At 44.5% G+C, this 13,252-nt stretch overlaps 1 protein-coding gene across 3 annotated transcripts in view; it reads left to right on the forward strand.

Annotated features, from left to right (window-relative positions):
- The window catches only part of col4a5 (collagen, type IV, alpha 5 (Alport syndrome)), a 272,955-nt gene that overhangs the window by 213,705 nt on the left and 45,998 nt on the right, over positions 1–13,252 (forward strand). For all 3 annotated transcript variants that reach the window (XM_078412094.1, XM_078412097.1, XM_078412096.1), the window contains exons 39-42: positions 2,614–2,740; positions 9,175–9,255; positions 10,037–10,135; positions 13,119–13,169. In XM_078412094.1, the coding sequence (XP_078268220.1) occupies positions 2,614–2,740; positions 9,175–9,255; positions 10,037–10,135; positions 13,119–13,169 (358 nt within the window). The remainder of the gene's footprint in view (positions 1–2,613; positions 2,741–9,174; positions 9,256–10,036; positions 10,136–13,118; positions 13,170–13,252) is intronic.

Raw genomic sequence — 13,252 nt, forward strand, 5'->3', positions numbered from 1 at the left:
AACATTGATGGTCTCCCAGTATCCACCTCCCCTCACATCCGGAATCTTGGAATCATCTTTGATCAAACCCTCTCCTTCGACAAACACATCAAACACATCACAAAGACAGTCTTCTTCCACCTCAAAAACATTGCCCGTCTCCGTCCATCCCTCTCCTCCACAGCTGCAGAAACCCTCATCCACGCCTTCATCACCTCCCGTCTGGACTACTGCAACAGCCTCCTCTATGGCGCACCCTCAAAAATCATCAGTAAACTCCAATACATTCAAAACTCCGCTGCCCGTCTACTCACCCACACCCCGATCCGTGACCATATCACCCCCGTCCTTTACAAACTCCACTGGCTCCCCATCCCCCAGAGAATCCAGTACAAAATCCTCCTCATGACCTACAAAGCCCTCCATAACCTGGCCCCATCCTACCTGACCGACCTCCTCCACAGGCACACTCCCACCTGCACCCTCCGCTCTGCTGCTGCCAATCTCCTATCCCCCCACATCCGGACCAAACTCAGATCCTGGGGGGACAGGGCTTTCTCCATCGCTGCTCCCACCCTATGGAACTCACTACCTCAAACCGTCAGAGACTCCTCCACACTCACCACATTCAAAACATCACTGAAGTCTCACCTGTTCAGTACTGCCTTCAACCACTGAAGGTCACCTCACCTTCTGTCTCCTTTCTCTGTTCGTTTACTTATTTATCTATTTATTCACTTCCCTATGTTCTCTAAATCCCTGTAAAGCGTCTTTGAGTATATGAAAAGCGCTATATAAATGTAATGTATTATTATTATTATTATTACTATTGTACTGTGTAGGGTGGAACTGCAGACGCTGGTTTAAACCAAAGATAGACACAAAATGCTGGAGTAACTCAGCGGGTCAGGCAGCATCTCTGGAGAGAAGGAATAGGTGACGTTTTGGGTCGAGACCCTTCTTCAGACAAAGGGCCTCGACCCGAAACGTCACCCATTTCTACGCTCCAGAGATGCTGCCTGTCCCGCTGAGTTACTCCAACATTTTGTCAACTATTGTACTGACCCATACACATTATGAATTTTCGGAGTTCAATCATTTGCTTAGTTCCCTGATATCAGATGAGGCAGTGTTTGGCAGTCTATTTGGACTCTCCAACACTGACTGTCAGAAGTCCAATTAATCCTTGGTCATCTATAAGCTGTTAACAACAGTAAAGTGATCTTAGCTATTGTATATCTCACCCTGCCATACACTATCTTGGACAAGATGCCACTACTAATGGAACTGCAACGCAAAATTAATATACTACCTTCAGGAGGATCGAATGAGTGTAAAATCAAAAGTAGTGCATAGTTCACCTCTGTTTGCGGTCTAGAAAAGCGAGCATTTGCTCAAACATGTTTCAAGAAAATTACAACAAGAATAATTGCAGCAAGGGAAATCAATCAGTTTTCACGAGATGTGCACCTGTTTTAGAAGTTGTAATAAAATGCCTGCACATCTTTTGTGGCAAGGTTGTCATCATTTTGACCAAAAATTGGTCTTTGATGTCATACATGATATGTGTGTGCGATAGGGGTGCCAACTTCCTCACTCCCAAATATGGGACAAGGTGACGTCACTGACCCGTGCCCCACGTGACCTCACCCAGCCAGCGGCCACGTGCTCCCGCTCCACCAATGGAGGCCGCCCGGGCCGGGAGGCAGGTTGCTATGCAACCTCTGTTAGGTGACGTCCAGGCCTACACTGTCCAGGACGACAGCGGCCCCCGGCCTACAGTGGCCAGGCTTAAAACGGAACAAGGGCGGTCCCGTACGGGACAAATGAATTTAGCCCAAAATACGGGATGTACCGGCTAATACGGGACAGTTGGCAACTCTAGTGTGCAAACAGAGGTAGGCCCCATTCCCACACACGCATTCTGCAATTCTTGGTGAAACTTCACCAAAGTCTTGACGTGCTGAACCTTCTGGGACGGGTGTGCAGGGACCCTGTTTTCTTTCCTCTGCGATAAAAGGGCAGCTTGGGGTAAGTTAAAGAACTCCCTGTGGTGGAAATGTCCAGCAAATGTTTGCAAAGGTAGAATTATTGAAGTGCCTGTAATATTTTGTGTGAACTGTTACATTTCTCTGCTAATTGCTTGAAGCTCATATTTTAATGAATTCAGCCATTCAAATGAGGTGCGGTGGAGTGGCGCAGCGATAGAGTGGCGCAGCGGTAGAGTGGCGCAGCGGTAGAGTTGCTGGCCGAAGGGCCCGTTTCTGTGCCGTATCATCTAGACGAAATGCTATGAAAGATTCATGGTCTTTGTTGCATTTGATGTAAAACCCTGGTTACCAAACGGAACTATTTTCAGTTTGGACCATTTCAGCTGAAGCCTAGTAGTTTACATAGCAGACATTAACTATCCTCGAGATAGACACAAAAAGCTGTTGAAGAAGCAAAAAGCCTCTTCAGACTGAGGAGGGGTCACCACCCAAAACGTCACCAATTTCTTTTCTCCAGAACCGCTGAGTTTCTCCAGCATTTTGTGTGTATCTTGGGTTTAAACCAGCACCTGCACTTCCTTCCTACACATTAACTGTCCTGTATCTATGCATTCACATGCTTCTTGTTTTTTTAAAAATCCAGGGTGACTCTGGTCCTCCTGGTTTGCAAGGACACCAAGGCATAAAGGGGACTCCGGGTAGCCCTGGATTTCCTGGATTACCTGGGCCAGCTAGTCAGAAAGGTGACCCTGGTGCACCAGGATTCCCAGGTAAGTCCTTGCCCAAACAAAAACTGGTTTCCAAAAGAATTCAACATTGTGTGCAATTCAAATATGTCACGTTACAACTCGAAGAAAACATCTCGAGTATTCAACACAAATATTGCCAACCAAGCTGAAGAAAAGACTGCAAGTGATTTGTTGACGTGGACTCGGGTATGATCGTAAGTTAGTCATAGAGTGGGATGGCACAGAAACAGACCCATTTGGCCCGCCCATCTGGTCAACGTTGACCATCAAATTCCCATTGACACAAGTCACAAGATCATGTGATAGGAGTAGAATTAGGCCATTCGGACCATCAAGTCTACTTTGCCATTCAATCATGGCTGATCTATCTCTCTATCCTAACCCCATTCATCTACCTTCTCCCCAAAACCTCTGACACCTATACTAATTACTAAGAAACTATCTCTGCATTACATATATCCACTGACTACCTCTACAGCCTTCTGTGGCACGGATTCACCACCCTCTGACTAAAGAAATTCCGCCTCATCTTCCTAAAAGAATGTCCTTTAATTCTGAGGCTAAGACCTCTAGTCCTAGACTCTTCCACTGGTGGAAACATCCTCTCCACATCCACTCTATCCAGGCCTTTCACTATTCAGTACATTTCAATGAGGTCCCCCGTTATTCTTCTAAACTCCTAAAGTCTTAAATTAAATTAATTGTTTCTTCTCCCCACATTCTGATCAACTTCACCCAGGATACTACCACTCATTCCTCTTGTCAGAGCAATTCAGAGTGGCCAACTAACCTACCAATCCGCACACCTTGGACAAACCCACGTGGTTATAGGGAGAACGTGTGAAATCCATTCAGTCGGCACCCGTCTTCAGGATGGAACCCATGACTCTGGAGCTGCATCTTGCTCTGTGGCATATCTTGCTGCACCACTCTACTGCCCAATCTGAACTCAGGGCAGCATGGTGGCACAGTGGTAGAGTTGCTGCCTTACAGCGAATGCAGTGCCGGAGACCCGGGTTCTGTCCCGACTACGGGTGCTGTCTGTACGGAGTTTGTACGTTCTCCCCGTGCCCTGCGTGGGTTTTCTCCGAGATCTTCGGTTTCCTCTCACACTCCAAAGACATGCAGGTTTGTAGGTTAATTGGCTTGGTAAATGTAAAAATTGTCTCTAGTGGGTATAGGATAGTGTTAATGTGCGGGGATCGCTGGTCGGAGCGGACCCAATGGGCCGAAAGGGCTTGTTTCCGTGCTGTATCTCTAAACTAAACTCATCCTTGCCCTGTACCAGATGAATGTCCCCCTGTGCTCTGGTGTCTTTTGACTATCAGTTGGAATTGGGATACAGGGGGGTTCAGCAGACTTGCACATCAGCCCAAAGTGCTGACTTGTGAGCAAGGGTTCAAGACCCACCACTGTGACTGGAGGTCACAGAGTGATACAGTGTGGAAAAGCGCCCTTCATAGAGTCATAGAGTGATACGGTGTGGAAACAGGCCCTTCATAGAGTCATAGAGTGATACAGTGTGGAAACAGGCCCTTCGGCCCAACTTGTCCACACTGGCCAACAATGTCCCAGCTACCCTAGTCCCACTTTCCTGCACTTGGTCCATATCCCTCCAAACCTGTCCTATCCATGTACTTGTCCATCTGCTTCTTAAACGATGAGATTGTCCCAGCCTCAACTACCTCCTCTGGCAGCTTGTTCCATACACCCACCACCCTCTGTGTAGAAAAAGTTACTCCTTGGATTCCTATTAAAATTGTGGAAAACAACTAATAATGGATTGAAAATAACCGGTGTCATAAAGAAAATTGATGGCCTTATGCAGTCTGGCCCCAGTGTGATTTCAGATACAGCCTGTAATGATGTTGACTGCAGTGTCTAGTGACTGTTCATTTGTAGGACAAATTGGGGTTGTGCATTAAAGGCTAGCCTTACACTGGCTATGATCATATTGAATGGCTCGAAGGGCCGAATGGCCTCCTCCTGCACCTATTTACTACGTTTACATTGGGATTGAAAAATATAATATTGGCAACACGGTGACAGACGTTGTCTATAATGACTTTAGAAAGTCAACGACAAGGTCTCACATGGTGAGCTGGTCCAGACGACATGTTACCTCGATTGGAGGACTGTAGTTATGGGAGAGAATAGGAGAGAAAAGTTGCATTTGTACTCCCTGAAGCAACGGAGGCTGAAGGGTGGCCTGATAGTGATTATAAAATAGGGTAGATAGTCTTTATCCCATGGCAGGAGTATCAATAATAAGCATCCATGGGTTTAAGGTGAGAAGAAAGAGTTTCAAAGGAGATCCAATGGTGAAATGGCTAATTGTATACATTAGCTTGGTGCTAGGACAGAGGGTAGTGGCAGAGGGATGCTTTAATGATTTTAAGTCTGTGTGACCATTGGTGTACCACAGAGATCGGTATTGGGACCCTTGTTGCTTGTGATATTTATTAAAGGCTTGGATATGAATGTTGGAGATGTTATTGGTATTTTGGTTGATGACGCAAAAGTTTGCGATATTGTGGAGAGCATGGAGGGTTGGCTAAATCTACAGCTGGATATTGATCGTGTGGAACGGTGGGAAGAAGGTTGGGCGGTGGAAGTTAGCCCTAGAAAAGATGAAGTCATGCAGTTTGTGAGGTCAAATAAAGGTTTGACATATACAAGTGGTTGGGTGCTAAGAAATGTTGATGAACAGAGGGACCTCATTGAGTTCGAGGCAATAGATGCCTAAAAGTGTCAATGGAGGTCGATAGTGTTACGATGGCGTTTATAGATCAGGATGCAGAATGTAAGATTTGGGATGTCATGTTGCAACTATGCAAAACATTGGGTAGACCGCATTTAGGGTATTATGTGCAGTTCTGGTCGCCACACTATTGGAAGGATGCAGGTGCTCTGGAGAGCTAGCATATATTTCAAGAGGGCTTGTAAACAAAAACAGGGATGTAATGCTGAGGCTCTAAGTCGCTGGGAAGACCATATGGAATATTGTGAGCAATTTTGGGCACCGTATTAGTTTAGTTTAGTTTAGAGATACAGCGCAGAAACAGACCCTTTCGGCCCACTGGGTTCACACCGACCAGCGATCCCCGCACATCAACACTATCCTATACCCACTAGGAACAATTTTTACATTTACCAAGACAATTAACCTACAAACCTGCACGTCTTTGGAAGGATCTGTGGAAGGATGTGCTGGCTCTGGAGAGGGTCCAGAGGAGGTTTACAAAAATGATCCCAGGAATGAGTGGGTTAACCTACGATGAGCGTTTGTCAGCAAATGGATCAGCCATGATCATATTGAATGGCGGTGCAGGCTCGAAGGGCCGAATGGCCTACTCCTGCACCTATTTTCTATGTTTCCATGAAACGTGCAGAACAGTGAAAGGCTGAGTGGATATGGAGAGGATGTTTCCACTAGAGGGAAAGTCTAGGACTAGAGGTCATAGCCTCAGAATTAAAGGACGTTCTTTTCGGAAGGAGATAAGGAGAAATTTCTTTAGTCAGAGGGTGGTGAATCTGTTGAATTCTTTGCCACAGAAGGCTGTGGAAGCCAGGTCAGCAGATATTTTTAAGGCAGAGATGGATAGATTCTTGATTAGTACAGGTGTCAGAGGTTTTCGGGAGAGGTCAGGAGAATGGGGTTAGGAGGGAGAGATAGATCAGCCATGATTGAATGGCGGAGTAGACTTGATGGGCCAAATGGCCTAATTCTACTATTCCTTATGAGGTTATGACCATGCAGAGGAAATCCACCAGGTGTTGCCTAGATTGGAACAATTTCGTTATGTGGAAAGATTGGATAGATGGAGTTTGTTTTCCCAGGAGCAAAGAAGGCTGAGGAATTATGTGATAGAGGTGAATATGATAAGGTGAGTAGTCAGATTATTTTACCCATGGTAGGGGTATCAATAGTAAGCAAGCATAGGTTTACTTTGAGAGGAATAGGTTTTAAGGAGGATCTTTTGGGATAGTTTGTCACACTGAGAGAGGTTGATATCTGGAACTCACTTCCAGAGGAGTCACAGTCAATCACAATGCTTATGTGATATGTACACAGGTACGGGTGTCAGGGGTTATGGAGAGAAGGCAGGAGAATGGGGTTAGGAGGGAGAGATAGATCAGCCATGAAGTACCGGAGTAGACTTCATGGGCCGAATGACCTAATTCTACTCCTATCACTTATGAACTAAGGAACTTAAAAAGGCAAAGCATGAATGGGTAAGCACATAATGTGGTCAATGGGCAATAAGGACAGGTGGACATGGTAGGTCAAAGAGACTGTCTAACTTTTGTTAGACTCTATTAGGCATTGTAAAATTGTACAGCACACAAACAGCCCCTTCAACCAACTCAATCCACTCAATCCACATCAAGCACCCCAAAATAACATCTTTGGACAGGGTTAACAAAGTAACATACTCATAGGAGTTTCTGATATTTTCAATGCAACGCCTTGGTTTCTGCAGAAACACGGTGCTCAGTCAGTCAAAAGAAATCATCCATGTTAACATCAGGGTAACCTTGATCTTCACTTGAGTTTGAGTCTGAGTTTAGTTTATTGTCATGTGTACCAAGATGTAGTGAAAAGCCTTCTCGGGAAGTTGTTGTGCTTCCTTGACCATTGCTTCAACATGGGTGGTCCAGGACAAGTTGCTGGTGATATTGACTCCTAGGAGTTCTAAGCTTTCAGCCTTCTCTTCAGCGCCATCAATGCAAGCCAGGGCGTGTGTACCGCTTCCATTCCTGAAGTCTTGTTGACATTGAGAGAAAGGATATTTTCATGACACCAGGTGACCAGGTTCTCAATCTCCTTCCTGTACTCCGTCTTATTATTTGATATCAGGTCCACAACGGTGGTTTCCCTACTTGTCTCCTGTTCAGTAGCATTAGCAAGAACATCTTCTATTGCACTTGGTTGACTATTATATTCAGGTCAATGTACTCCAAGCGCAGGCTCGCCGATCGTTTCACTAAACACCTCCGCTCAGTCCGTCTTAACCTACCTGATCTCCCGGTGGCTCACTACTTCAACACCCCCTCCCATTCCCAATCTGACCTCTCTGTCCTGGACCTCCTCCATTGTCAGAGTGAGGCCCAGCGCAAATTGGAGGAACGGCACCTCATATTGGGTAGTTTACACCCCACCCAACAGTATGAACATTGACTTCTCTAACTTCAGATAGTCCCTGCTTTCCCTCTCCATCCCCTCCCCCTTCCCAGTTCTCCCACTAGTCTTCCTGTCTCCGACTACATTCTGTATTTGTCCCCCCCCCCCCCCCCTCCCCTGATATACGTCTGAAGAAGGGCCTCGACCCGAAACGTCACCCATTCCTTCTCTCCAGAGATGCTGCCTGTCCCGCTGAGTTACTCCAGCATTTTGTGTCTACCTACTTATTTAAATACTTTAAGTGATCTTTCCCAATTTCTGTTTTCTGGATGTAACTGGCTCACTGTTTAACATAGACTTGTATCTATATTACATCCACGGGTAAGATGAAGAAATAATGAAATATCTCCAATCCTATCCATACAAACTACAGTTAACAAACACGTGCTGCCTCACCTCTGGTTCATATGTAGTTGTGTAAATGCAACGTTCCTCTTTGAGCCATCAACATGTTTTACCCATGAACAATAATGGGTTGAATATCTGGTCCATAAAATCTGTACTGACTCCATAGAAACATAGAAAATAGGTGCAGGAGGAGGCCATTTGGCCCTTCGAGCCATTCATTGTGATCATGGCTGATCATCCACAATCAGTAACCCGTGCCTGCCTTCTCCCCATATCCCTTGATTCCGCTAACCCCTAGAGCTCTATCTAACTCTCTTTTAAATTCATCCAGTGAATTGGCCTTCACTGCCCTCTGTGGCAGAGAATTCCACAAATTCACAACTCAGTGAAGACTTTGGATAAAACTGTTTTCCCTCGTGTCTTTGAGATGGAGCAGAGGCTGGAAGATATTATTTCACGTCACTGTGAATTGGTTATAAAGATGTTAAAGCACAAGGGCATAGAAAATGTATTCCACAGGCCAACATTCATGATATTCTGTTCGTTAATTGAACATTATTTTGTTAAATCCTTTAAAATCCCATCTTAAACAGCTCAAACAACAACATATATGACTACAACAACAACAAAAGGCTTGGAATTGCTGAATTTATTGCATATGTATTTTTGGTTAAATTTCAGACAGTATTTCTTGTATTGTTTGAAGTTTGGTCAATTAAAGTTCAAAAATACCTTGGCAGTTCAATCTAAGATTTGAGTAGATTGACATAAGTTGAATGGGAGAATGAACTCATGTCATGTGTGAACTGATTAAAATGGGTAACAGTGTGATTTCCAGCTGCACAGGACTCTTGCTGAAGAGATATTTCTGCAGTGGTTCGATAACATGAGCCAAACACATTTTGTGTTCCTTGCCTTGCAGGTACTTCTGGAATTTCTGGTCCGAAGGGTGTCGATGGTTTTCCGGGACCTCCTGGTCCTATTGGACCTCCTGGTTCTCCAGGTAAATGTAAAAGATAGTGTGGAGTAAACCATTTAGATTGAGCCTCAGCTTGAAAAGTCCATTCATCAGAATTGTTGGCCATCACAGCCAAATTTTTGATAGACACAAAAAGCTGGAGTAACTCAGCGGGTCAGACAGCATGTTTGGAGAAAAGGAATAGGTGACTTTTCTATTCTAAACGTCACCTATTCCTTTTCGCCAGAGATGCTGTCTGTCCCACTGAGTTACTCCAGCTTTTTGTGCCTATCTTCAGTTTAAACCAGCACCTGCAGTTCCTTCCTGCACGGCTAAATTGGTGTTGGCCTATGTACCATAAATAAAAAGTGGGCTTCTAAATAGGAGCTAAAACGACATGTACTTACGCCACTTAATGTGAGCTCCTCCATCCTGTGTGTGGCCACCCTAACAGAGACCAAGTGTCACAATGCAAATTACATTATAAAATCCATGCCAACTAGCTCTATAGTGACTTCAGCAGACTCTTTCAAACAGGTCCTTTTACTTGACAAGAGTAGCCCTCTCCTTAAAAGGAAAGGTTATGTTTTCCATAACCCATGGCGATGAAAAAGAGCAAAGAAAAATGACTGCAGGCTGGTGCTGACTATCTTCTTATGATTAGACTCAAAAGCAACATTTTAAAAAAACACATCTTCACTCAACTGTATACAGCAAAACCAGAAATGAGAGGAACTATTTTGAATAACATATGTGTATCGGTTTAATTTCTCCTTTGGATTGTTGCAAATTAATAACAGGCTTCAATGAATTATTTTACTAACAGGTGAATCAAATGGCCCTGGGGCTCCAGGTCACCCGGGAGAGAAAGGACAACCTGGACGCGATGGGATTCCTGGCCCAGCTGGTCTGAAGGGAGATCCAGGTTACTTTCATTGCTCAAAATCCCATGCTTCAAAGAGAATTTGTACCTTACACTTAGAGATCATGCAAGACATTCCAATGCACTCTGCAGAAAAATAAGCAGAAAGAAGGCTTGGCAATGGGCGGAAGGTCAGAACGGGCGATAGACACAAAATGCTGGAGTAACTCAGCGGGACAGGCAGCATCTCTGGAGAGAAGGAATGGGTGACGTTTCAGACTCGAGTCAGGGAAAATGGAAATGAGAGATATAGACGGTGATGTGGAGAGAGAAAGAACAAATGAATGAAAGATATGCAAAAAAAGTGACGATGATAATGGTAACAGGCCATTGTTAGCTGTTTGCTAGATGAGAACAAGAAGCTGGTGTGACTTGGGCGGGGGAGGGATGGAGAGAGTGGGAACACAGGTCAGAACAGACCACAGGACTCGGTCAGTGTGAAGAGCTTAAGAAGGACAGAGAAACAAAGGTGGAGCGGTTTGAGTTTGGATTTTCACAGCCAGCTGTTCATGATGAAGCAAAACGCCGGGAGATGTTTGCGAGGACAGAGTTGAAAGATCAAAGGAAACGGGAGGGAAGGGGTTTATCGATTGGGAAGGTAGGTAGGGACTGATTCAAAACTACGAAGAGGGATTGTAAATTAGGTGCAATCGGGACTGTTTTACTCAGTAAAGCTGAGAGTGTTGAATGAGTTTGACATAATGTGAAACAAGCTGGAAACAGGGCAGGATTCCAGAGATAGGTTAAATTGTCTAATGGGTTCTTCAACCCTACTGTTTAATAAAGGAAAGGAAGAGAGGACAATAAAGCATCGTTCACGGACCATTACAAGTTCTCTCCTAACAATGCTGATGGTATTACAGTTTATCAAAATCATACTGCATGATACACTTCTTTTTTAAATATACCCTTACATTTTTTATACAACTGATGGTAAAATGATGTGTCAAAATCATGCCACAGAAGACACACTTGCCTTTAAATCTGCCCTTACATTTAATATCTGACAGTTTTCTCTTTATAGAGCGGATAAAACTATACAAAATAATAGATTACAATATGTATACAATTTTACCGTGGTTTAAATATTTAAATAGGTATTCACCGGTATAAACTCATCTGGGTTTCAATTTAATTGATGGACAATAGGTGTAGGAGTATGCCATTTGGCCCTTCGAGTCAGCACTGCCATTCGCTGTGATCATGGCTGATCATCCACAATCACCCCCGTTCCTGCCATCTCCCCATATCCCTTGACTCCGCTATCACTAAGAGCTCTATCTAACTCTCTCTTGAAAGCATCCAGGGAATTGGCCTCCACTGCCTTCTGAGGCAGAGAATTCCGCAGCTTCACATCTCTCTGAGTGAAAAAGTTTTTCCTCATCTCCGTTCTAAATGACCTACCCCTTATTCTGTGGCTCCTGGCTCGGGTACTCCCCCTACATTGGGAACATGTTTCCTGCCTCTAGCGTGTCCAATCCCTTAATAATCTTATATGTTTCAATAAGATCCCCTCTCATCCTTCTAAATTCCCGAGTATGCAAGCCCAGGCGCTCCAGTCTTTCAACGTATGACAGTCCCGTCATTCTGGGAATTAACGTTGTGAACCTACACTGCACTCCCTCAATAGTAAGAATGTCCTTCCTCAAATTTGGAGACCAAAACTGCACACAATACTCCAGGTGTGGTCTCACTAGGGCCCTGTACAACTGCAGAAGGACCTCTTTGCTCCTATACTGAACTCCTCTTGTTATGAAGGGCAACATTCCATTAGCTTTCTTCACTGCCTTCTGTACCTGCATGCTTCCTTTCAGTGACTGATGAACTAGGATGCCCAGATCTCATTGTACTTCCCCATTTCCTAACTTGACACCATTCAGATAATAATCTGCCTTCCTGTTCTTGCCACCAAAGTGGATAACCTCACATTTATCCACATTAAACTGCATCTGCCATGCATCTGCCCACTCACACAACCTGTCCAAGTCACCCTGCATCCTCATAGCATCCTCCTCATACTTCACACTGCCACCCAGCATTGTGTCATCTGCAAATTTGCTAATGTTACTTTTACTCTACTTGTCAACTTAATCTCTAAGATCTCCTCGACTGTAAAGGTGCATTAGTCATCCCTAATGCCTGCTTCAGGTGCCCTTGAATCTGCTGGATTGTCTTAGTGCCTGGCCCAGGTTCAATAGTTTCTGTTCTGCTTTAGTGTGCAGTCGGTATGCGAGAAATTTACCAAAATGATTTAGGGATGAACATTTTATGTTTTAAGTTTTGCTCTAAGTTAATGAAAAGGAAAATGAGGATAGATACACAACAAGTAACTGAATCAGTACCAATTATTTACATTAATATCCAAAGTCGATATCATGCCTCACGGGTTTTGATAACTTATGACTCCCAGCTTGAGTTCAAGGGTAAAATGCAAAAATCCAAGCTCTCTCTTGAAGCTGCCTTATTGCACATGTCGAGCAGTTAGGGTTGATGCAGATCGTCTGGCCTGACTATGCAATGGGAACGCCTGAAACAAACAGCAACACCTGTTTTTATCCACAGTTCATTTTGCTTGAGTGCAGTGTTTTGTTTCTGAAATCCGACATGACAAACAAAATCTCTAATCCATAACAAGCTGAAACACAGGGCTGCACGGTGGCACAGCGGTAGAGTTCCTGCCTTACAGCGCCAGAGACCCGGGTTCGATCCTGACTACGGGTGCTGCCTGTACAGAGATTGTAGGTTCCCCCCGTGACCATGTGGGTTTTCTCCGGGTGCTCCAGTTTCCTCCCACGCTCCAAAGACGTGCAGGTTTGTAGGTTAATTGGCTTTGGTAAATTGTCCTTAGTGTGTAGGCTAGTGTAGTGTATGGGGATCGCTGGTTGGCACAGGGTCTCTTTTGCGCTGTATCTCTGTACGAAACTAAACTGAACTAAATGTAAACTCAGCCTTTGTTTCATGATTATCTTCATTCCCCTCTCTCCAGGTTCTCCAGGTCATGAGCACGCAGGTTCCCCTGGGCGTCCAGGAATCTCAGGTACATAAGAACTCATAAAATAATCTATTGCGTAACTTAGTGAAACATGTCTTTTAATGTCATCACAGAGGGTGCTGTCGATT

This window comes from Rhinoraja longicauda, chromosome 15 (genome assembly GCF_053455715.1).
Source record: "Rhinoraja longicauda isolate Sanriku21f chromosome 15, sRhiLon1.1, whole genome shotgun sequence".
Taxonomy (NCBI): Eukaryota; Metazoa; Chordata; class Chondrichthyes; order Rajiformes; family Arhynchobatidae; genus Rhinoraja; species Rhinoraja longicauda.